General features: G+C 36.6%; 1 protein-coding gene across 1 annotated transcript in view; it reads right to left on the bottom strand.

Moving 5' to 3' along the window:
* The window catches only part of LOC133643376 (receptor-type tyrosine-protein phosphatase gamma-like), a 705,805-nt gene that overhangs the window by 16,733 nt on the left and 661,894 nt on the right, over positions 1 to 27,178 (bottom strand). Inside the window, exons 18-26 of the mRNA XM_062037895.1 lie at positions 25,572 to 25,654; positions 24,882 to 25,016; positions 23,087 to 23,221; positions 22,750 to 22,928; positions 17,332 to 17,467; positions 15,156 to 15,305; positions 13,197 to 13,290; positions 9,928 to 10,004; positions 9,681 to 9,809 (exon numbers count right to left, since the gene is read on the bottom strand). Coding sequence (XP_061893879.1) covers positions 9,681 to 9,809; positions 9,928 to 10,004; positions 13,197 to 13,290; positions 15,156 to 15,305; positions 17,332 to 17,467; positions 22,750 to 22,928; positions 23,087 to 23,221; positions 24,882 to 25,016; positions 25,572 to 25,654 — 1,118 coding nt within the window. The remainder of the gene's footprint in view (positions 1 to 9,680; positions 9,810 to 9,927; positions 10,005 to 13,196; positions 13,291 to 15,155; positions 15,306 to 17,331; positions 17,468 to 22,749; positions 22,929 to 23,086; positions 23,222 to 24,881; positions 25,017 to 25,571; positions 25,655 to 27,178) is intronic.

Genomic DNA, 27,178 nt, shown 5'->3' on the forward strand with positions numbered 1-27,178 from the left:
ATATAGGCTTATAATTGTTGTGTTTATTGTTCGTCTCTGGCTTGTGCTGCTGCCTGGCCCCTCAACCTCTCCCCTACAGTAATGTCACATATTGGTGATGTCATGATATGTGCGGGCCTGTTGTGTACGGAGAAAAGTATCATAGCACGGCAGTCACCACTGTGTGCTTTTACTGTGTCAGAAAAGACAGTTCACTTGCAGTTTGCAAAACGTGTTGTGTAGAAATTCCACTGGAAGAGAACAAGATGAGTTTAGAATCAGAGGGGCAGGTCTTGAACTGGGTAAGAAGCTACTTAACCAACGGGACGTAATACGAGAAGCTAGGTGAACACACGTCTACAGAGCTGAATATATCTTGTGGCGTACCTCAGGGATCAATACTAGGACCAAAATTGTTCAACCTTTACCTAAACGACATTTGAACAGTTACAAAGGACTTAAAGTTAGTATTATTTGCAGACAACACAACTTTTTTTGTTCAGGAGAGAACACACAGACGCTAATACGTATAATAACAGAAGAAATTAACTAATTAAAAAGATGGTTTGACAAAAACAGACTATCCTTGAATCTCAGTAAAACCAAAATAATGCGATATGGTAACAATAGAAAGGAAAGTCAAACACACATACAAATAGACGGAGTAAATATTGAAAGAGTAAAATAAATCATATTTTTGGGTGTGATAATAGATGAGGAAATGACCTGAAAATGTCATATAAAAAACATACAAAATAAAGAAGCAAGAAATATTTCAATAATGAATAAAGCAAAATATGTTCTGTACCAAAAATAACTCCATAGTCTCTAATGCTCGTTAGTGTTACCCTATCTGAGTTACTGTGTAGAAATATGGGTAAATATTTATAAAAGCACACTTCATTCACTAACGGTGTTACAAAAAAAGATCAGATCAGATTAATACATAATGTTGGATATAGAGAACATACAAACCCTTTATTCATTGAAGCAAACATATTGAAATTCTATGATTTGGTGCATTTGCAATCAGCTAAAATGATGTACAAAGCAAACTATAACCTCCTACCCAAGAATGTACAACAATCCTTCTCAACGAAAGAGGACGGATATAACCTCAGAGACAAATGCAATTTAAAACATTTGTATGCACGTACAACAATTAAGACCTTCAGTCTATAAGTATGTGGAGTTAAATTATAGAATGGATTAAGCCAATAAATCAAACAAATCACTAATTTGATACACTTTAAGAATGTTCAAAATACATCCATCCATCCATCCATCCATTTTCTACCGCTTGCCCCAATTGTTTACAAAATACAAGGAAGAATTGTGACAAAATTATTAAAAACATGGAAAATGATATATGAATTATCTCATTGTATGAATCATAACTGACTTAACTATTTATCTAAAAAAAACTGTTTATATTCAGAATGAGTTGATGTAAATTATGTACACATTAAGAACAGTAAGTGAACATATGTTAGTACCAGAGTTGCTAGGATGTAGAAAAGGGGCAGCATTAAAAGAGCTTTGCTTCTTACTACCGTACTTCTTTTCGGACATGTTGTTAAGAAAAATGAAAATATGTGATGTATCATACTGAAATTGTATACATGTTCGAAATAAACTTCAACCAATCAACCAACAAATCTAATGAGCTACTTTAAAATTCAACATCGTGAAGATGTATAGAAGCAACACAAAACTGCCTGTGCTGCTAAGCCGAGACCTGGTGTTAGTAGCGGCGACCGCAGCAAACATAAAGCCACATGACAGATGAGAAAGCCTTAGGGGCAAAGCATGACAAAATGAGTAGTTTATGTTTAACTTCACGGTTAATCTGGAGGCACAGGCTTTATTTACTTACCTATTATGATTTCTTAATGAACAAAATGCACTTTATTATTGGAACCCTGATAGCTACAGGCACATAATGCACTCTTATTACTGTCAGGTAAAATGTAATTTTATTTATGTCAATCAACAAGAGATGTGACTTCACTTGTTTACGTGTTGTTGCTAACTGCAATGCAGAATCATATTGGTTTAGTTCATAGCTGTCACGGCCAGGGCGCATTCCAATGTGCCCTCATCCTTGCGCTCTGCTTGTCGCACCTCGGGGCACGCCCGAGGTGCAGCAGCCGCCAGCTGCAATCATTCACCGGCAATCAGGGCACCTGCCTGTAATGAAGGAGCTGCCTTCATAAGCCTGCACAACCTGCCATGCCGGGCCGGAATATAGTCTTCTGTACCGTAAGCCGACACAAGCTTTATGCTCTCTCTCTCTCTCTGTCCTGATCTCTGTGCTTTCCCTGCGTTGATTGTCGTGTCATCCCTCACCCCGCAGTTCCCTGTGTGCATCCCTGAGCCAAGCTGTGCGTCTTGTGCTCCCGGATCTTCCCTGCCTCCCTCGCGCTTCCTAGTTCTCGACTCCTCACTTGCCCCCGGACTACGACGACTCACTCCTGCCTCTCGACCCCGCTTCCGCCCCTGGATCATCTGCCTGACCCACGGACTTCCGTGTTCCTTCGCTCTCTACAACACTTAGTAACACACACCTCAGCTAAGCTACACACATAGTCTTACACAATACACACTCTTGGATTTTGTCACACTCTATTTCTTTAGATTAGTTTATTAGTTAGTATTGTTTAGCATTATTATATATATTGACTACCGGTGTGTATATATATATATATATATATATATATATATATATATATATATATATATATATATATATATATATATATATATATATAATAAATTATTGAACATTACTCCCCCGGTGTCTGTTGCCGTCATCTCCCCCTGTTAAACCATAACAATAGCCTCATTTATATATATTGCGTTGGACAGATGTTTTTCCATTTTATGAAGTCATATTAACAATGTTTGAGTTGCTTTTTGTCTATCAATTAAATAATCGAAAAGTTGATATATCAATACATTCCGACTTATTTTTGCTCCATGCAATGATTCTAATTGTTCGCATGGGTCATAATTAGAGTAGGAAGTGTATTTGTACTCAAATTATCGTCAATTAGGTAGAAAAATACCAGTTGACATTTTCCTATTCCCTACAATAGATTTGTTTATTTTTTGGTAGAGTGTATACATTTTGGACAAAAGTGTGAACTGTTAAATTGTACATATATACATAAACATTGGTTATCATTATAAGGTATTGGTTGTAAGGTATGGACATTTTTGGTAATGATATTGGTTAAATTTCCTTTTTTTTGCATCCCTATTTAGAATCAAAGGAAATATTGACAGTTCTTCAGGAGAGCAATTGATCTATCTAACCTGCTATCTTCAAGTTAAAGAAAAACATGTTTTGCTTTAACTAATTAACTGATTAACCGACAACTTAATGACTACATAACCTCCTGGTGGTGGTAAAACATTGATTAGCAATTAGTAATAACAGGAGTCAGCAAATTAGTTCTCAATCAACCCCTTGGTCCCTCAGAGTCTATTAAATGGTCAAACCTTTAAAGTTGTATTTGAAAAGAGGGGACATGGCGGTACTGGTGTTAACATACAGTTGTCCCTCATTCATCACGCAGAAATTCCATCCATCCATCCATTTTCTACCGCAGAAATTGTTAATTGTAAATCCAATTCAACAGTAAAAAACAGTTTACAACCTTCTAAATGAGGCTTTTAACATTACGAAAGCCCTTTAGGCATGAAATAACAACCACATGTTCACCTTTACTCTCGTTTATTCCAATTTAGGAATAGAAAAAATAAGACTGACTTTAGGAACCGTGGTCTCAACTAGAAGCCAATTCTACTGTAGAATTAAAATTGTTAGTGCATCGAGCAATTCCTTTGCTTGACGAGACTTATGATGAATTATGTCTTTTTTGACTTATACATGTTGTTACAATGTGGGATACTTGTGTTAAACAATGTCAAAGCATCAAATCATAAGGTTAACACAGTTTGGTGTGAGCTTGCATACATGCTTTAGGCTATAAAGAAAAAGCAATAAAAGGTAGGTTAAAGTATTATTTTCATCTAATCTTGGCATGTGCATGATAAAAACAACATGCAGTGAAATAAATGCTGCCGAAAGCAAATGGGTTGAATGCATGTCTAAATCGATCTTAGAGTGTGCAGGTTTACCTAATGTTGTGACTAATCCATTTACTCTTTACAAAGTGTATTTTTTACCGTGTCCGGAAAAAAATAGAGGTGATAACTTCATCTAGGGTCCTTGTACCTTCAGTTCATTTTATTCCCAATTCTTAAATGCAAATCAAAAGACACATTTCGGACCATTTTTTCTATTTTCTATTTTATTTTAATGACTCTTTTTTTTAAAGGACAATTAGGACCCCTGCTGAACAAAGGTGTTACCGTTATGCTAAAAACATGATAAACGCAAAGGAAAAGCTAAAATACTGCTTCCGGTTTAATTTGTCATCACACTGTGGAGCAAAATGTACCCAGGATAAAGCATATCCAGTACATATTATCTAGATTCATATTTAGAGTCCATTTTAGAATTATCTTACTCGTTTTTAAATCCTTATGTGGTCTTGCCCCACCTCTATGCCCCCACCCGGTCCCTCAGGTCAGCTGATCAGCATCAGCTGATCCTGGAGGTACCCAAATCAAAGCGCAAGCTCAGAGGGGACAGAGCCTTCTCTGTTGCGGGTCCCAAACTCTGGAACGATCTCCCTCTCCATGTGAGACAGGCCCCTTCTTTGGCTACTTTTAAGACCATTCTTAAAACCCATTTTTCCACTGCTTCCACAGTGGAGTGTTTTAAGTCTCGTCTTAAGACCCACTTTTATTCTTTGGCTTTTAACACTACGTGAGTTGTGTGGTCTTCTGTCCTCTGTTGTCCTGTGTGTTTTTTTTAAATACATTTTGATGTCTATTTTACTGTTTTAATTGGTTTTACCCTTTAAAATCGTTTTTAGTCATATTTATTTTTTATATTGTCTCTGTATTGGTTTTCTATTAATTTATTCTTTGTTTTTATTCAGTCATTGGTGTAGCATAATATTGTTTTTAATATCGTTTTTAATATTGTTTTTAACATGGCTGTGCAGCACTTTGGAAACATTCTTGTTGTGTAAATGTGCTATATAAATAAAGTGGATTGGATTGGATTGGATTTTTATTCACTGGCTTTTAACCCAGCATGAGACTTTAAACTGTTTTTTAACTTTTTTAACTGTTTTTAACCGCTTTTTATTCAACAAATTGTTTTTAGGGTAATTTGTATTTGCTTTTTCAATGTGTAGTTTACTTCTGTTTTAAATGTTATTTTTTAGTCTGTCCTTTGCCTCTATTTCTTTGTGGTGTACAGCCCTTTGTTCTTCAACTGTGCACTGCAAAAACTGAAATCTAAGTAAGATTAAATATCTCAAATAAGGGTGATATTTGCTTATTTTCTGTCGGATAAGATAATTCTTCTCACTAAGCAGATTTTATGTTAGAGTGTTTTACTTGTTTTAAGCGTTTTGGTCCTAAATTATCTCAGTAAGATATTACAGCCTGTTGCTAGGATTTTATGACCTATATTGAGTAAAACATGCTTTAAACTAGAATATCAACTGTTGCAAAGCTGTGTCATCAACACTCACAAGTATAAAAATAATCTTTTAAAGTAATAATTTTGTATTTCAAGCATGAAAAAAAATAAATCATGAATTTGACACAAATGTGTCTCATAATTAAAACAGATGACAGCCAAATGGACTTTGCTGTTTTATTTTCAATGAAACAAGAGAAAATACGTACTCATATAGTAGTACAGTTGGCACAGTATAGTAAACTGACAGTTATTATTTAAACATTTATCATGTGACATATCAAACAATTTTGAACAGAAATAGTTCATGCACATTCAGGTAAATTCTTCAAAATTACAATCAAAAAAAAATTTGGCCGGGGGCCGGGCTGTATATATGCGCACTAATTGACTGAAAGAGCACGCATTTGGCGCGATGATGTCATGTTATCCATGGAAAAATGCATTTTTAGACCATATGATTTGCCTGAGCGGCTAGTAGACCCCGAGAGTAACAAGCGGTTGCCTTGTTGCCTTTCCATGAAGAACAATAAATGAGTTTTAGTATAAGTTTGCTGGTTTCAAGAAATTTAATGCCGAGCACTTATCATTATGTCAAGATAATGGCACTAGCATTTACTTAATTTAAGAATATTTTTCAACATATTAAAGGCCTACTGAAATGATTTTTTTTTATTTAAACGGGGATAGCAGATCTATTCTATGTGTCATACTTGATCATTTTGCGATATTGCCATATTTTTGCTGAAAGGATTTAGTATAGAACAACGACGATAAAGATTGCAACTTTTGGTATCTGATAAAAAAAAGGCTTGCCCCTACCGGAAGTAGCGTGACGTAGTCAGTTGAACATATACGCAAAGTTCCCTATTGTTTACAATGATGGCCGCATGAAGTGAGAGAGATTCGGACCGAGAAAGCGACAATTTCCCCATTAATTTGAGCGAGGATGAAAGATTTGTGGATGAGTAAAGTGCAAGTGAAGGACTAGTGGGGAGTTGAAGCTATTCAGATAGGGAAGATGCTGTGAGAGCCGGGGGTGACCTGATATTCAGCTGGGAATGACTACAACAGTAAATAAACACAAGACATATATATACTCTATTAGCCACAACACAACCAGGCTTATATTTAATATGCCACAAATTAATCCTGCATAAAAACACCTGCGTGTTTGTTATGCTAGCTCCTAGCTCCTATGCTGGCTCCTAGCTCCATAGAACACGCCAATACAATTCAAACACCTGATCAACACACACAATCACTCAGCCCAAAAGACCGTTCACCTAACCCAAGGTTCATAAAGCTTATATATTTTTAAAAAGTTACGTACATACGCAAAAAAAAGTTGCGCACATACGGTCAAGCGATCAAATGTTTAGAAGCCAAAGCTGCATACTCACAGAAGCACGTCTGCGTCTTTGTCATCCAAATCAAAGTAATCCTGGTAAGAGTCTGTGTTGTCCCAGTTCTCTACAGGCGTCTGTGTATCGAAGTCAAAAGTCCTCCTGGTTAGAGTCTCTGTTATCCGAGTTCTTCCATCTTGACTGCATCTTTCGGGAATGTAAACAAAGAAGCGCCGGCTGTGTACTGTTGTTGCTGACTACGTTCGAAAAATACGTCCATTTCGCACCGACAACTTTCTTCTTTGCTTGCTCAGCTTCTTTCTCCATAATGCAATGAACATGATTGCAACAGATTCACGAACACAGATGTCCAGAATACTGTGGAATTATGAAATGAAAACAGAGCTTTTTCGTATTGGCTTCAATGTGGAAGGCATACCCGTGTTCGCCGGGTTACGTCACGCGCATACGGCATCCTCAGAGGCGTTTCGAACCGGAAGTTTAGCGGCAAATTTAAAATGTCACTTTATAAGTTAACCCGGCCGTATTGGCATGTGTTATAATGTTAAGATTTCATCATTGATGTATAAACTATCAGACTGTGTGGTCGGTAGTAGTGGGTTTCAGTAGGCCTTTAAGCAAAAAGGTCTCTTTTTTTTTCTACCAAGAAAAGTGCACTTGTTATTAGTGAGAATATACTTATTTTAAGGCATTTTTGGGTTAATTGAGGTTAGCTAATTTTGCATGTTTTGGAAAGTCTTGACAAGCTGAATTTTCTTGTTCTATTGGCAGATAATTTTGCTTAATTCAAATACAATTGTCAGGCTTGTCCCTGACAGTTTGGTTAAGTTTTAGTCTTTCCTCTGTGTTTGTTTTATTTCCTGTCAGCACTCTTTTTTTGGTTCAGTTTCCTGTTTGTCTCTCTGAGAGCTGTCCCCTCAGCTGTGGCTGATTGGCACCTGGCCACACCTGGTGTCAATCAGCCAGCTGCTATTTAAACCTGCCTTCCCCTCCAGTCAGTGCTGGATTATTGTCATTCCGACCTGTCGTGTCGATATCAGTGTAGCTGTATGCAGTAAGCTATATTTTGTAGCTGTTTGTAGCTTACTGTCTTTTTGTTCCTAGTCCCTGTTTGCTGGATCCCTGTTCACTGTTTCCAGTTTTTCCATTCCTAGTTCCTGGTTTGTGTCTTTTCTTTATTTTGTATATTTTGGACATTAAGTCATGTTTTCTTGCACAATGCCTGCCGCCTTCTCTGCATCTTGGGGTTCGTCACCTACAAACTGAAAAAAATACCCCTCATTTTTGTGTTTTTTTTTCTTGTTTTTGAACACTGAATTTTTGCAGTGTGGTTGTTTTTAAAGGGCTTTATAAATAAAGTTGGTATGGTATGGTATAGACTACAAGGACGGGTTTTAAATGTTGATTAAAGTCATCATAGGTCCCATTTAATTGAGACCGACAATGCATAGAATATGCTTTAAAAAAACAAAACAAAATAATTTGCGACGAAGCGAAGCCACAAACTTAGGAACGCGAGGGTCGACAGTGCTGTCCGGGGGAAATGAGTAAGGGAGTTAAAGTCAAGTTAAAGTCGCTATTCAGCGACAAACGTACTCTCTGTTACATATTTTCAGCATCTACAGGTAATGTCCCAAAAATCGACCGGTCGATCGCAATGGACAGGTTGCCGACCCGTTGCCCCAGTGTTACCGTTATTGGCAAACAGGAGTTGGAACACACTGATTTATTTGTAGTTTTACATATATTTTGTCTAGAAACATATGTATTCAAGAACTAATTTGGAGGTAAGGACTGAAAACGCAGTGGTAGCAATGCGTGAATCCTTTCTTAATGCATGTAAGGTTCAGTGTGGACTAACATTTTACATTTACTGTATTACAGTGGCGGGCTGTGCATTTCCCACCTAGGCCTTCAGTGATGTCATACTTAGTCCTACTTTAATAAATACCCCTGAAAATACCATCATTTATGTCCCCACATGACCACAGCTGGAGAAATACTATACATAAACAGACTTGTGCACTACTGTACATTTAATCACCTCAACAGTGTACAAAACAGGCTATATTTCAGCACATTTAAAAATCAACGAACCCGCATCAGCATTTAAAACAAACCTCACGTGGTTCTGTCAAAATTAAAATAATTGTGAAGAACATATTAAATGTAGAAACATAAATAAATACAATATTTAAACTTTTTCTTTGTGAGTTAAAAAAGTGAGAAGCGATGATTTCTCTGTTGGCCAGGTATGGCTCTGGTGCCCCTTCCTGCTTTTCGCAAATTACAACTTGTGATTGGATTCTCATTTAGGAGGGACAAGTGAAAACCCAATCACAGTCACGTTCAGCGTAAGGCTACCTATGTGGGCTACTGTCAACAACTCGGGATCTGATTGGCTATTGCAACTGTCTATCTATCCGGCAGAATTCATACAGCGCTGGCAACAAGCTAGCTGAACTCTGATTGGATAAAAGCTCTAACGTAAAAACAAGCAACACTGGAGCCTAATAAGACATGAAGAGAATATGATGAATACTTTATGGAAAGTAGAATAAAATTAACTTTTATTAATCTATGATCATGATTTATGTTAGGCCAGCAGAGAAGGCCTTGCTGGCCCTAACGGCACACCACTGCTGTATTATTACTAACTCTGGTGGGCCATCAGAACAGCAAGATGCTAATAATTCAATATGCAATATTTGAATGATAAATGGGTTATAAATGAGCTGGTAATGCAGAGTGACTGAAATGTGTCATACCAGTCCATGGTTGGCAGGCAGCATCGCAATGATTTGTGAATTGTGGTCCCAGATCATTCTCCAGAAGTCTTTCGTGGTGTGAGGCAGAGGATGTTGGGTAATGATGAACTCATTACTACTGTAGTAACTCTGTGGGGAACACAAACACACACCATAGACCAGAGTCAGATTTGGCAATATAAACTGACGTAAGTAAATATAGTCATGCTGTGCTACGAATAGAGAGATCCCGACAGGATGTACTGACCATTATGTACGAAGCGTTGATGTAATCACTTCCCTGAATGCCAGGCAAGGGTGCTAAGGTTACCCTTGCTTGCTCCGCTGTTCAAAATGACAAAAAGGAAATGCATCATAACAATAACAAAAAAACAAAAATGTGTAAATAAAAGACACAAGGCTGCAACAAATCAAGAGACTTCCCCTATTGCTATGCTACTTTGAAACTAGAACACACCTTGAACCAATTGTGGTATCAAAATAGTTTCTGAAACTAGAGCAGTGGTCCTTAACCTGGGTTTGATCGAACCCTGGGGGTTCGGTGAGTCGGCCTCAGGGGTTCGGCGGAGGTCAAAACATACCCATCGTGTAAATACAAACTTCTCCCTATCGGCGTATTGCGGATACGGCAACAGCTGACTGGTTTGCAGGTGTGTAATTTGTTGTGAGTTTATGCACTGTGTTGGTTTTGTTGATTGAACAAGGTGATGTTCATGCACGGTTCATTTTATGCACCAGTAAAAAAACATGGTAACACTTTAGTGTGGGGAACATATTCACCATTAATTAGTTGCTTATTAACATGCAAATTAGTAACATATTGGCTCTTAACTAGTCATAATTAAGTACTTATTAATGCCTTATTCAGCATGGCCTAACCCTCTAACCCAGACCCTAACCCTAACCAAATAACTCTAAATTAAGTCTTTATTACTTAGAATATGTTCCCCTAGTGTCCAAATAACTCAAAATTAAGTCTTTGTTACTTGCGCATATGAAACTGGTGGGGTTCGGTACCTCCAACAAGGTTAAGAACCACTGAACTAGAGGTTCTGAGCAGTGATACATAAGTTATTAGAGTAATTCTAAGGATTGCATCGTAGTCTGAGCCTCTGTGATGAAGAGGGACGGACAAGCAAGCTTTTTTATGTTTGTTTTTTCTCTTTCGTGTGTTGAAGCCCCGTCTAAATAAATTGGTGTGTTTTTTTTTTTTTGTATTGTGTTTTTCAAATTGCAGACAGATTTATTATAAAGACACTATGAAGACCCTTTGTCAATCCAATCCGTTCCATCAGTAACACACTTGTTACTATACACAAAATCCAGTTTTGACTGTTACCTCAGAACGGTCGAGCCAGACCATAGCAGCATGAAGGCTATGTTCAGTGCGTTCACAACACTTCAGGGTAGGATGTCCAATTCAGATTTTTTTTTTGTCAAATTTGAACTTTTTTCTTAGTCCTTCACATTACGAAAAAAAAATGTGTCCAGAATGCAAATAGACCTGAATACAGACACAGCGCCATGTCGTCGCACGTGTTTACGAAAGTAAAAACCCAGAAGTAAACATGCTTCAGTTCGAGTCGTCTCAGTACCGGTGCATTTGTGGCAATTTCAAGGATTCTGTGTAATCAAAGTCAACAATTTCTGAACCGCGAAGAAGATTATGAAAGAAGATGTCTCCCGCAATTTCGGGGACATTTGCCTCGATGTCTGCTCTGAAGAGCGTGTTGGCGATCAATGGTGGTACATTGATTGACCTGAGTTCCTAAAACATTATTTTCGCCTGTTTTTGCTTACTTGTCAACTAGTTATTTTGTAACGGTCTATTTTGGTGAACAATGATGACGCAGATTCAAGACCCAAAACAAAGAATCACAGGCGATGGTGATTGTTGTCGTTAGTCTGTGTTCGTAAAGTGCCTGCTTTCAACTCCTCACTCGGAAGTCATAGTCCCCAAGTTCAGTCGCCCCTCTACCCCTGTATCCCCTTTTATCTGTACATATTAGTGACCAATGTGTACACTGCAAAAAGTTAGTGTTTAAAAACAAGAAAAAAAATTACAAAAATTAGGGGTATTTTATTTTAACTAAGCAAAATGATCTGCCAATAGAACAAGAACGTTTGGCTTGTCAAGACTTTCCAAAACAAGTAAAATTAGCTAAGCTCAAAAAACCCAAAAATACCTTAAAATAAGTATACTCTCACTAATAACAAGTGCACTTTTCTTGGTAGAAAATAAAAATGAGACCTTTTTGCTCAATATGTTGAAAAATATTCTTAAATTAAGTAAATGCTAGTGCCATTATCTTGACATAATGATATGCGCTGGCATTACATTTCTTGAAACCAGCAAACTTATTCTAAAAACTAATTTATTGTTCTTAATGGAAAGGCAACAAGGCAACCGCTTGTTACTCTCGGGGTCTCATAGCCGCTCAGGCAAATCATATTGTCTAAAAATGCATTTTTCCGTCGATAACATGACATAATCGTGCCAAGTGCGTGCTCTTTCAGTCAATTAGTGCGCATATATACATCCCGGCCCCCGGCCAAAAAAATTTTAACTGTAATTTTGAAGAATTAATCTGAATGTACATGAACTATTTCTGTTCAAAATTGTTTGAAATATCACATGTTAAATGTTTAAATATTAACTGTCAGTTTACTGTACTGTGCCAACTGTACTACAATAGGAGTACGTATTTTGTATTGTTTCATTGAAAATAAAACAGCAAAGTCCATTTGGCTGTCATCTGTTTTAATTATGAGACACAATTGTGTCAAAATCATGATTTTTTTTTTTTTTATGCTTGAAATAAGAAATTATTACTTTAAAAAAGTAGTTTTATACTTGTGAGTGTTGATGACACAGCTTTGCAACAGTTGATATTCTAGTTTCAAGCATGTTTTACTCAATATAGGTCATAAAATCTTAGCAACAAGCTGTAATATCTTACTGAGATAATTTATGACCAAAACCCTTAAAACAAGTAAAACACTCTAACATAAAATCTGCTTAGTGAGAAGAATTATCTTGTCCGACAGAAAATAAGCAAATATCACCCTTTTTTGAGATATTTAATCTTACTTAGATTTCAGTTTTTGCAGTGTAGTATTTATTAATGTTTTTTTGTATTCATTACATTTTACTTCTGCTCCTGTATGTAAAAACCTGCACTGCAACAACGTAATTTCTCCATTGTGGGATAAATACAAGTATATCCTACAATGTATCATTTGTTAAGAAATAATGCAAAGCCATTTAATTTTTTGCAGACACCCAAAAATATTATGGGACATTTCCATTCGGTCTTTATTGGACCTTTAGGAATAAATTACTGGGGTCTTGCGCTCTTAAAAGGTTGATAGTTCTCCCTTTAGAATTATTGTTTAATGTAACCATTATTAGACAATGTATACACATTATATATTGTAACAGCTGGATAATCATTGAGTGCTGGATGTTCCTGCTTGAGATAATTGTATTAATGGAACGGAAAATGAAAGACTTACATGGCACCACAGATGAAATTCGATTTTTCTCTTTGTTGCACTCCTTTTGGGCACTGCAGCACTCTGTATATCTGGTATTGCACTCTGTAACCAACTGAAATGTACAGCAAAGATTGACTGTTAGACTTTGTGAACATTTCACAAAAAGATGGATCGATTTTAAATGTCTCTGTCAATTGTGTGCTTATTTTTTCATGTGCCAATTTAAGCTGTTTTTCCCCTTTATGACATGGTGTTTGCCCTCACATTGAGCGGCAGAATTACAGATGTACAAAACCCAAAACCAGTGAAGTTGGCACGTTGTGTAAATGGTAAATAAAAACAGAATACAATGATTCGCAAATCCTTTTCAACCTATATTCAATTGAATAGACTGCAAAGACAAGAGACTTAACGTTGATACTGATAAACCGTTATTTTTGCAAATATTAGCTCATTTGGAATTTGATGCCTGCAACATGTTTCAGAAAAGCTGGCACAAGTGGCAAAAAAGACTGATCAAGTTGAGGAATGCACATCAAACACTTATTTGGACCATCCCACAGGTGAACAGGGTAATTGGAAACAGGTGGGTGCCATGATTGGGTATAAAACCAGCTTCCATGAAATACTCAGTCATTCACAAACAAGGATGGGGCGAGGGTCACCACTTTGTCAACAAATGCTTGAGCAAATTGTTTAAGAACAACATCGCTCAACCAGCTACTGCAAGGAAGGAATGTAGGGATTTCACCATCTACGGTTCGTAATATCATCAAAAGGTTCAGAAAATCTGGGGAAATCACGGCGGAAAACCAACATTGAATGCCTCAGGCGGTACTGCATCAAAAAGCGACATCAGTGTGTAAAGAATATCACTACACGGGCTCAGGAACACTTCAGAAAACCACTGTCAGTAACTACAGGTCGTCACTACATCTGTAAGTGCAAGTTAAAACTCTTACTATGCAAAGCGAAAGCCATTTATCAACAACACCCAGAAACACTTCGCTGGGCCCGAGCTCATCTAAGATGGACTGATGCAAAGTGGAAAAGTGTTCTGCGGTCTGATGAGTCCACATTTCAAAGAGTTTTTGGAAACTGAGGACGTTGTGTCCTCCGGAACAAAGAGGAAAAGAACCATCCGGATTGTTATAGGCGCAAAGTTGAAAAGCCAGCATCTGTGATGGTATGGGGGTGTATTAGTGCCCAAGGCATGGGTAACTTACACATCTGTGAAGGCACCATTAATGCTGAAAGGTACATACAGGTTTTGGAGCAACATATGTTGCCATCCAAGCAGCGTTATCATGGACGCCCCTGCTTATTTCAGAAAGACAATGCCAAACCACACGTTACAACAGCGTGGCTTCATAGTAAAAGAGTGTGGGTACTAGACTGGCCTGCCTGTAGTCCAGACCTGTCTCCCATTGTAAATGTCTGGCGCATTATGAAGCCAAAAATATTACAACGGAGACCCCGGACTGTTGAACAACTTAAGCTGTACATCAAGCAAGAATGGGAAATAATTCCACCTGAAACGCTTCAAAAATGTGTCTCCTCAGTTCCCAAACGTTTACTGAGTGTTGTTAAAAGGAAAGTCCATGTAACACAGTGGTAAAAATGCCCCTGTGCCAACTTTTTTTGCAATGTGTTGCTGCTATTAAATTCTAAGTTAATGATTATTTGCAAAAAAAAAAATAAGTTTCTCAGTTGGAACATTAAATATCTTGTCTTTGCAGTCAATTCAATTGAATATAAGTTGAAAAGGATTTGCAAATCACTGTATTCTGTTTTTATTTACGAATTACACGACATTCCGACTTCACCGGTTTTGGGTTTTGTACTATCAGTAATATTTAGCTTTTAGCTGACTCTTCTTAATGTGGACAAGAGTTATTGTTGTTGAGCAATCACCATTATGTGCGCTTCATTCCTAAATATACTGTACACACGTCAAAAATGAACAAATCCCTTTACCTGAAACTGTTTTTCAACACGTGTCCGAGCAGCACTGTGTCCTTGGGTCATGCCGGTGTTTGTGAAGTGATGAAGGTGTTTGGCTGCTATTTCGGTCTCCTGGCTCAAGATGGATTCCATCAGGGCGTCATGGACGAATATGTACTGCTCCTGAATCAGCCAAGCAAAGTGACAAAGTTGGAATGTCGAATAAAGTAAAACACACAGGTAAAATTCCCCCCAACATATTTCAACACATTTTGGAACGCCCACTTTTAGCTCCAAAATGTGGGTGTGCTGACGTCAGAAGCAGGAGCCCGGAGGAAATGTCATAATGCTTAGTTAATGTTTTGGTCGCATGTTCATCCCAAACCATGATATTTTCACAGGTTGCATGTTGTAGTGAAGTGAATTAATTAACTCATATCATGTTTTGTTCATGGTGAAGATCTATATCCAACTTGGAGAAGGCAAACCACCAAGTTTAATTAAATACATTTAATTTAGGTACATTTCTCCCACGCTGCCACAGAAAGTTGTCTTAAATCACTCCTTTGTCTCATTTTGTCCACCAAACGTTTTATGCTGTGCGTGAAGGCACAAAGGTGAGCTTTGTTGATATTATTGACTTGTGTGGAGTGCTAATCGAGCATATTTGGTCACTGCATGACTGCAAGCTAATCGATGCTAACATGCTATTTAGGCAAGCTGTATGTACATATTGCATCATTATGCCACACTTGTAGGTATATTAGAGCTCATTTAATTTCCTCTGCGTATTTAGTTTATTTTTCCATGTCTCATGACACATTATCTGTATGTAATATTGGCTGAATTTCTGATAGTTGTTTGTGTGCCATGTTGTTCCAGACCATAGCAAACTTTACCCAGCTTGCAAATATTGTATCCATTAGAAGAAGACAGACTGTCGTTTCCTTAAACTTGGACACACACATCTATACCTTTGGACATTCTAAGCCAGTCATTTCCAGGAGTTATCTCACCCACTGAGAAGTCTCCATTTTACTAATGATTTCGAATGTTGTAAAAAGGTGTCGAATAAATATTACATATCCACATTTCTGTCAATGAAGATTTGCATCAGCCTATGACACACAGCCATTTTGATAGTAGGCTAATATAGACACTTACATCATGTGTTGTCTTCATTATAACACTTTTAAGTTTGTGCGGCTCCAGACAATTTTTTTTTTTTTTTGTATTTTCGGTCCAATATGGTTCTTTCAAAATTTTGGGTTGCCAACCCCTGGTTTAGACGTCGACATAATTGGACCAATTTTTCATAAAAATGACCCCTTTGGGTGCAGATTTTATGTTGACTTAATGGGTTGGTTGAATTACATGGGTTTTTGACATGAACAGGATCTATGTACTTTAACCCTTGTGTGGTGTGTGGGTCTGTGGGACCCGTTGTAATTTTTTATTAAAAGAAAAATTATACAATTAATGCATTTTTCAAACTGAGACTCACTGACTTTGGCTCATTTTCTGTGAATAACATATATCAGAATACATTATTAATAACCACAGACCATACACCCCTCCTACACATTTCTATTACATATAAGATGTCCGGGTCCACTGGACCCGGGGCTAATAGAAGTGTGGAAATTGATGTTCTGTGTACCACACACACACACACACACACACACCACACACACACACACACACACACACACACACACACACACACACACAGCAGGCCTAGACAGGAGGAGGACAGAGTGTAGGTACACAGAACATCAGAGGGTCAAATGTGCGAGAAAATGAGAGCAGACAGTGTTGACAAACAATGTTGCAACCTTGTGTGGGAACCGCAGGTGCAGAAACACAAAAGAAGAATCCCTGTGGGATGCAGAAACTGGCAGATAAATTTTCTGTGCAACGTTCATATTGTTGTTACTCAGCCAGCGTTTGTGGATCTGATGGACTCGTTGCATTTTGTGGCTTTTAATGCCTCACATTCAAACACTTTTATGTTAAAATACTGAACATATGTTTATTGGGATAAGGTAAACATCTGTTCAGTATTTTAACATAAAAGTGTTTGATTGTGAGGCATTATAAGCCACAAAATGCAACGGGTCCATCAGACCCACAAACGCTGGCTGAGTAACAACAATATGAACATTACACAAGGGTTAATTATAAAATGTTGTCAAAATAACCAACAAACCTCCGTCTGGACAAGGTAGTTGCGCTGGGTGCGTATGTGTTTGAGAAAGCCCAGGATGTTGACCAAGCTCTTGTCCTCGATTTGCTTCAGCATGCTGTCAATGACTATATAGGTACCTGTCCGACCCACTCCCGCACTGCAACACAACACAACAACAGAGAGCAGAGTAAATAAGCAATTTAAATGAATGCAAAAAAGATTTGTCCTTGTTTAAGTGAAAATGGTGAGGCTAGGCAGGCTGTGTTTTGATTAAGGTTTGGGTCAGTTAGCAGGGTTACAGAAAAATGAATAAAGCAAATGTCTTTGTAAAGTGGTGGCATTTAGGTTTCCATCAAAGCCATTAATCTTTTAAACATGGGGCCATTTGCCCATTTTTTTTCTCTGCATCTACAAGGATGGATGATTTTGGTACCAGAATAAATAGGAGACTTTAAGTGTTCATTCTACTGGATAAGTGTAAAATCTGCTTGTTCAGTGAATTTTACCAGAAGAGGAATGATTAGGTCTAGGACTGTTTCTAACATTTACCCAAGTTCAGCACTCGTGGTTGAAACTTTTCAAGCACAAAACAAAAAGAGAATGTCTGCAACTTGTGGACGACATGCAAAGTTTCTGTCATTATAATGAGTCATTGCTATTATTAGGTATAATTAATTAAAACAGTACTGCAATTTGACAATGATCTCTAAGTATGTACTTGTATTGCCATCTGGAGCAGACCTGGGCAAATTAAGGCCCGGGGGACGCATGCGGCCAGTTAAAGTTTTTCAATCTGGCCCGCCGGACATTCCCAAAAAATGTTTATAGATCTTTAAGATGGAAACTGTAGCTGCCTTTATGATGTGCAGTGCATTTTGATAGAGAAAGTTTTTATTTTATTTTATTTTTTAAGTTATGTAGAAGTAGATGCTGTATCGCAGACCTGGGCATTCTGCGGCCACATTCGGCCATTTGTGCGTCCCTGTCCGGCCTGCGTGAGGCCAATCATAAATGACAAAATCAATTTAAAAAAGTATCTATGTCGAGTGTGCAATACAACGGAGCTGCTTTTGTTTTGAAAACTGGTATTTGTATTACTTCCGTGTGGAAGTATGCTCATGTGCGATTGTGAGTGAATGTGAACAGCGTCAATCACAAATTACAAAATATATTTTAAAAAACATCTATGTCGTGCGTGCAATACAACTCTTCCTTTATTTTGAAAAATGTTATTTATGGACGTATACGTTCGTGTGTAACCTGTGAGTGAAGGTGCACAGCGACAAGTGATGCCCGGTTACCCCCGAGACGCTAAAAAGAGAAAAGTTGATGACGAATGCCTTGTTTTCAACAAGACATGGACTGCCAAGTATTTCTTTACAGAAATTAAAGGTAAAGCCGTGTGCTTAATGTGTGGTACACAGGTTGCTGTGTTTAAAGAATATTATTTGAATAGCCACTACACGACGAAGCACGAGGAAAAATATCGGAATCTGTCTGATGAAGAGCGCGCAAGGGAGGCTGATGCGTTGATGGTAAAACTGCAAACCCAACGAGGACATTTTGCCAAATTTCACACCGCCAGAGATGCAGCCGTCAGGACAAGTTTTGTCATTTCTAACCAAATCGCCAGAAAAAGTAGAGGTTTTCTGACGGAGAGTTTATTAAGGAGTGCTTATTGGACTCTGTTGCGCTGATATGCCCGGAGAAGAGGGGCACATTTGAGAACGTGTCACTCTCCCGACGCACTGTAACGAGGCGGGTTGAGACCATCGCTGGAAACTTGGAGCTTCAGCTGAAGAACAAGAACGGCCGACTTTGACTGTTTTTTGCTGGCTTTGGATGAGAGCTGCGATGTACGTGACACCGCCCAGCTGCTCATTTTCTTACGTGGGATAACTGCAGACTTTCAAATCACGGAGTAGCTGGCAGCCATGCAGTCAATTAAAGAGACAACCACAGGTAATGACTTGTTCACAGAGGTAAATGCGTGTTTGGACATGTTAGGACTGAAATGGGACAAGCTGGCAGGTGTGACAACAGATGGTTGTCCAAATCTGACGGGGAAAAATGTTGGACTTTTGTTTGTTGTATTGCAGTATTTCTATAAACTTGTTAAGTTGTTTGTTGTTTTGCCTTGTTTGTGTAACAAAGTTAAAGTGTGAACAAGTTAAAAATAAATTGCAGTGATTCAATGATTGTTTTTGTTTTGTTATTTCAATTTCACATAGCCTAATATAAATTTAAGGATTAAGAGTTTAAATAAAACCATCAAAACCAATCTGCTTTTGTATAAAGTTAAGTTAGGTTAAATGAAATGATTATTGTTATTATTATTATATTTTTTTATCTTACGGTATATCAAAAATAATATTGAGCAAAATTTACTTAAAATTGATTGCCCACCCCTGCTGTATCGGGACAGATCCATTAAGAGTTTGAGCAGAAATATGTCATATAGTAACTAACAATACACAATAAAACATTAACAAAATGATGTGTCACATGAATGATTTTTGAAGTAACACCTTAGTGACATGAAAAAGAAAGACAATTAATGTAAAAAAAAAAACCTGGGGTTTACTTTATGATATAAAAATAAAACACAAAGCAGTTTGGCTAATGAAGATGAAGTCTAATAAACAAGCTTTGTTCTTTTCCAACGCCTCCCTAGTGATTCAGTACAACAGTTTGGCCAACAAAAAAAAACCTGGACTGATACCTCTCACATCGAATACACAATCTTCACCGCCTGTGTTCAATTTGATGAGATGACTAAACATTTTAGCCAGTATTGATGTTATTGGAACACTGACACAGTTTGCAGTTAAATAAAGGATGAGTGCACATCCCAGTAAACAAAATAAAGACTTTATAAACAAGGTGTGACAACATTCACGACACATCGCCTGCTGCAATACATCAAATAGTTGTCTCCTTCGCTGTATACTTTTAGTGTGGGGACTAGTGTCTCCAATATTCTCCACACCTGTCGCCATCTAAACACAGCAGTGCGCTCTTAAATACACGGCGGGAAGCGAGGGAAAATGACGTTAAAACAAGTGCTTGGCTCCGTTTACTCCGAGGGGAAATCTCCGTATTTGAATTGTTGGACTTTGCGCTTTTGCATGATATAATAGTTACTATGGTAATCTAATTAGTTACTATGGTAATCTAAGTCACAGCAGCTCAGGAGAGGCACCAAGCAGTGTGGGTGGGGAGCGTTTCCACAGAGTGTTTCCAGAGCCTGAAATGCGTGTGTCAGGGACAGAGATTTTTACAACAACGTTCTAAAGCTTAGTGATGTATCAGATGTATCAGATTGTAGGTGGGGTCTTTTTTACCCTTTGCGTTCATATTTAACTGTGTTTGTTGCATTTTTGTTGATTGTAAATTATGTCGATGGAGAGGGGGAGTAACGTTCATATGTTGTCAATATTCAGTATTTTATCGTTCATAGTTAATATTGTAAATCCCATTTATTTTCATGTACATTCTGGATGTCTCATACAGTAAAAAACTGTAAAATTACATTCTGTTTTTGAAGTTGGTCTGCCATAACGTTTTTATCATTCAGTCAGACATTATTGTGAGGTTTTGTGTTAGTGTTCCTAAAAATAGATATACTGGCCCCCAGACACATTTCTTTCTCTAAATTTGGCCCCCTGTGTCAAAATAATTGCCCAGGCCTGATCTAGATTCTACTTTTTAAGTGTGTGGTATAAAGTGAGTAAAACACCAATACATCATTTGTTTGCAATTTTTTGTTGACATCCACTTTTTGAGGTTAACATTCCAAAGAACACTATAAACATTGACACATTCTAAATGTCACATGCTGATTCAATGTTAATTAAAAATAAAAATAAAAACGCCTCAAAACATTCCAACTTTTTCCGCAAGTTTCTGAAAAACCTGATATAAATGCAGGCATTTTAGGCCACAACAATCACAAAGTAGTTAGCGAAATTCAAGGGCAAACCAAATAAAGGTCCACCACATTAAAAAAAAAATATGACAAAAATGGTTTGTTATCATCTTAAGAATATAGCCAGAGTTCGCCCAATTCTCTCTCAGGGCAACAAAGAGACGCTAATGCATGCTTTTATTACAAGTCGTACATATTATTGTAACACCCTGCTTTTTGGTCTTCCTAAAAAGGTTATTACACCTTTGCAATTACTCCAAAATTCAGCGGCACGTGTCCTGACGATCACCAGAAGGCGGGCTCACATTACACCAGTTTTAAAATATCTGCCTTGGCTCCCTGAGTGTTTCAGGATACATTTCTAACGTTCTTCTTATGGTTTATAAATGTTTTTATGGTATTGGGTCTTCTTATCTTTCAGATTTGCTTTTACCTTATGAGCCTTCCCAGCCCCTGAGATCATTCGGCACTCATCAACTAATTATTCCAAAAGTCTGGACACAAAGTCACGGGATGACACATTTCCACCATTATTGAAGTCATTTGTATTTCACTTTTTATCCTATTAGTTATGCAATATTTAATATAGTTCTATTTATTTATTTACTGTTAATTCATTTTATTTTTTCTATCAATCTGCATACGTCTTACTTGTATTTTATTCTTCATCTCTACTTGTGGTTCTTACTATTTTACAAGTTGTATTGCTTTTATTTTCCAACGTTCCTCAGATGAGCCATCTGCCTCAGGGGTTATCAGCCGTGCAGATGGCTCCTGTGATAGTGTTTACACACATGTCTCCTCTGTACTCAGCCATGCAATCATTTGTCCATATAGTTGCATAAGTGTGTATGTTGTGCGTGTGTGTTTGTGATTGGTATCTGTGTCCGTGCGTACGTATGTGATAATGGGGGATATGGGTCACCGGGGTATTGTTTTTAACTCTGTAAAGCCTTTTGCGTTGCATTTCTTTTATGTACGAAAAACGCTTTATAAATAAAGTTGATAACACTTTAGTATGGGGAACATATGAACCATTAATTAGTTGCTTATTAACATAGGGTTAGGGTAAGGATTGGGGTCAGGGTCAGGGTTAAGGTTGGGGTTAGAGTTAGGGTTAGGGAAGACTCTTAGTTAATTGCTAAATGGTTGTATAATAAGGCCATGCAGAATAAGGCATTAATAAGTACTTAATAAGTACTTTATAATGACTAATTAACAGCCAATATGTTACTAATTTGCATGTTAATAAGCAACTAATTAATGGTTCATATGTTCCCCATACTAAAGTGTTACCATAAAGTTTCATTGAGTTTGATTGAAAGGTCCAATGCCGTTTTACTGCTGGTGTTATACTCTGTTTTAGAGATGCATTATGTACGTATTATCTGGGCTGATTAAATAGCCGCAAAGCATTTCTGCCAAAAACATGAGGGTCCTCAGGTTTTAAAAGGTTACAATTAAAAAATGTAGTTTCACATTGTTGTCACTTTTTTTTAGTAAAGGTGTACCTGCAATGTACAACCATGGGGCCCATGTCGGTTGTTTGAGCAGCCGAGGACCTGTGGACAAATGTTAGCACGGGCAAGGTGTACTCAGGAACACCCATGTCGGGCCATTGCGTGTAATGGTACTGCAGCACTGTTCGCTCATTTTGGGTCCGTCCTGCCTTTGTGTTCCCCTTTGCACCCTGCATGGCAAATAAGACGAAGAGTGTAAAAGATTGCAAAACCATCAAGGAGGAAACAAATATAAAAGGCTTACAATGAATGTATCCAATGTGGGATGAATAAAGTATTTAAAAAGAACAGTCTAATTTAGTCAAAGTACCACAACAAACATTCTTACCTTTTTCACTTTTGTGTTGTGTAGTACAAAGTGCCGCACAGTGTAGCATGCGTGAACGTTGGTGCTTTTCAGCGTGACTACCAAGTTGCCGTATTTTTCACTGTTCTCCGTGGGCCAGTACTGGTCGCATTTTCTCTGTACAATAATGATAAATACACATTACAATGGAATGAATAAAGAAGTCACTTCCTTAGAATTGCCCCAATACATTTATATATATATATATATATATATATATATATATATATATATATATATATATATATATATATATATATATATATATATATATATGTTGCCCCAATACATATATATGTATATATATGTATATATATATATATATATATATATATATATATATATATATATATATATATATATATATATATATGTATTGGGGCAACCCTAATATATATATATATATATATATATATATATATATATATATATATATATATATATATATATATATATATATATATATATATATATATATATATATATATATATAATACCAAAATGTATATCGATACTTTTCAAATTACACGGAACTACAAACAATGTCAAAATTGGCTTTATTTTAACAGAAAATCTGACAATACAATAAACATATGTTTCCTATTGCACTTAAAGAACGATTTTAGAAGGTTCAAATATAAATTAAAAGGCTTTAAACACATTTAGCTTTTCTTGTTGCACACAAAGAACAATTAACGATTTTCCATATTACATATAGTCTGCCATGATCATATATATATATATATATATATATATATATATATATATATATATATATATATACTGTACATTATATATATATATATATATATATATATATATATATATATATATATATATATATATATATATATATATATATATATACTGTACATTATATATATATATATATATATACATATACATATACATATACATATATATATATATATATATATACATATATATATATATATATATATATATATATATATATATATATATAAATATATATATACATATACATATATATACATATACATATATATACATATACATATATATATATATATATATATATATATATATATATATATATATATATATATATATATATATATGTATATGTATATATATATATATATATATATATATATATATATATATATATATATATATATATATATTTATATATATTTATATATATATATAGCCGAGGTTACTTTGGTTTATCCGTTAGAATGTGCTCAATACCGGGGTAGAGCGGAATATATGTTAGGTCCGGAAAAAACACAGGGACTGTATCATCCCTACAAGCCTGTTTCGCAGGTTAAAACAGGCTTGTAGATACCGCTTCTGTTTCTTTTCCTGACCTAACGTATATATATATATATATATATATATATATATATATATATATATATATATATATATATATATATATATATATATATATATATATATATATATATATATAAAAAAAAACGTTTGCGTATTGGGGACCAGAATAATGGGTGCATGTATCAAATTCTAATTTATTTTGATACAGTATTAAAGCATTCAATTTGTTAAACTTGAAATGGCACGAAATAGCTTCTGTAAACGAGCCCGCATCTTCACGTTTTTACACGACACACTGGGATGTTGGGGACGCAATATCCTGTGATAGTTGTTTCCTCGACATCACTTAGAAAGCTGTTAAGTTCAAGTCAAGAGCAAAGCTGGACATTTTTAGGCTATCTAATGTGTGGCAGACAGTTAAACATTGTGACATAAGCGTTGCATGTGTGCCACATACCCGTCCTTTCTCCACCAAGTTAGTGATCATGATAATAAGGCCGGCGTTCTGCTCCCACACCATTCGCCAGAAATCATCAAAAGTAGACTTGAGTGGGCCCTGAGCTGCGATATAAGCCTTAGGCTTATTGTAGCCCTGCCAAAGACACAATTCAGTCTGGTTTTGTGGTACATCAAGACAATATCAAACATCATGTTAAAAATTACAGTAAGTATAAGACAGTATGTGAAAAAAGTTGAGTCCCTTTTAAATGTCAGTTTGTGAGTACAATTAAACAACCAAGGTGAATTTCATAGCTTTTATAACCATTGGAATACTCATGTTAAAACCATTCCTACATTCCTAGTTCTCTCCTAAGTCCACATTTTGGGGCCCAGTAATTGCCATTGAAATAAAAAATGTTTTCCACATTTCTTAAACAACGTATACCTTTCAGGCAAACACTTTTTCAACATTCCAAAAATGTCACATTCACCACGCATATTTTACACTGATTGCTTTCTCTAGTTGTGTTTATTATTCGTTTAGGGGTTTTATTTCCATAAAAACTAAACAATGAATGATGTTTACACAATAGCTAGTTTTCTGTCTTGTATTGTTTCCTTCTTATTGTACCCACAATGAACCAAACCTTGACCTTAATATTGAGGTAAGTACCGAACTGTGATGATGGCGTACCATGGTACTTACATCCACGTAGTTGGCATTGATGTAGTCGGTGTGTTTGGAATCCTTGCCGACCAGCATTCTTAACTTTACCCTGCTGTGGTCATCTGAGCATAAAAACAGACAAACGAAATTAGCATTTTTTATATTAAAACAAACTTAAAGGAGAACTGCACTTTTTTGGGAGTTTTGTCTATCGTTCACAATCATTATGAAAAACATGAAGACAAATGGATTTTTTTTTATTTGCATTATTAATATCAAATAAATATAAACAAAAGTAAGCATACAGCGTCGCCAATGGGAGCTCCACTATTTTTCCCATAAAATCCCCAAAATAACCATCCGAAAAGCCATCTATCAACAACACCCAGAAACGCTGCCTGCTTTGCTGGGCCCGAACTCATCTAAGATGGACTGATACAAAGTGGAAAAGTGTTCTGTGGTCTGACGAGTCCACATTTCAAATTGTTTCTGGAAACTGTGGACGTCGTGTCGTCCGGACCAAAGAGGAAAAGAACCATCCGGACTGTTATAGGCGCAAAGTTCAAAAGCCAGCATCTGTGATGGTATGGGGGTGTACTAGTGCCCAAGGCATGGGTAACTTACACATCTGTGAAGGCACCATTAATGCTGAAAGGTACATACAGGTTTTGAAGCAACATATATTGCCATCCAATCAACATATTTTTCATGGACGCCCCTGCTTATTTCAGCAAGACAATGCCCAGCCACATTCTCCATGTTTTACAACAGCGTGGCTTCGTAGTAAAAGAGTGTGGGTACTAGACTGTACTCTAGACCTGTCTCCCATTGAAAATGTGTGGCGCATTATGAAGCGTCAAATTAAACAACTTAAGCTGTACACCAAGCAAGAATGGGACGTTGGGACAATACTCCATTTGCATTTTGTGACTTGAATATTAACCAAGTATTAGTGATATTGTTATTATTAGCGCTAACACAGACAACTATATATAGCAGCGCCGTGATCACTACCGTGTGTCCCTATGTTTACATCATCGAGTGGTCTGCTGCTTCCTTGCTCCCTGTAAGTTTATTCTAGATCATAAATCATGCATCTCACCTGGACAGAATAAGTCTGAGTAGGTATTCGGACAAGTTGGTACACTTTGACAACCATTTAGGACCCGAAAATGGCTTGATCTCCTCAGCTCCCACCACCCCATTTCTTCGTGAGGATTATAAGACGTTCTTTACCTAAATGGGAATATGTGAACATCCCAGCAGTTGTCATCCTAATGACAGCAGACCTTGTACAGTAAGTAATGTTGTATTATGTGTGTTGGCTCTCATGAAGTCTGCAGTGAGTAGTAATCAGTAAATATATATATTTTTTAAATTAATGCACCGCATATGCTTAAAATGATCAAAATACGTAAATATTAAATGTTAAAATAAACGTGCTCGTATCTAAATTACATATATACTTATATCATGTATATAAAACATCAATGGAGGTGTTTGGATGTTTTTTAAGGCTTTTGTAGGCGGAATTGCGCGGCTCCCGTAGGCTCCAGTGTAAGATGACTTTTGATCACATTTATTTTATATTTAGAATGTAAAAAACAAAACATCCGTATGTTACGGCGCATGCTCATACTGTCATT

Source organism: Entelurus aequoreus, linkage group LG26 (genome assembly GCF_033978785.1).
Source record: "Entelurus aequoreus isolate RoL-2023_Sb linkage group LG26, RoL_Eaeq_v1.1, whole genome shotgun sequence".
NCBI classification, from domain to species: domain Eukaryota; kingdom Metazoa; phylum Chordata; class Actinopteri; order Syngnathiformes; family Syngnathidae; genus Entelurus; species Entelurus aequoreus.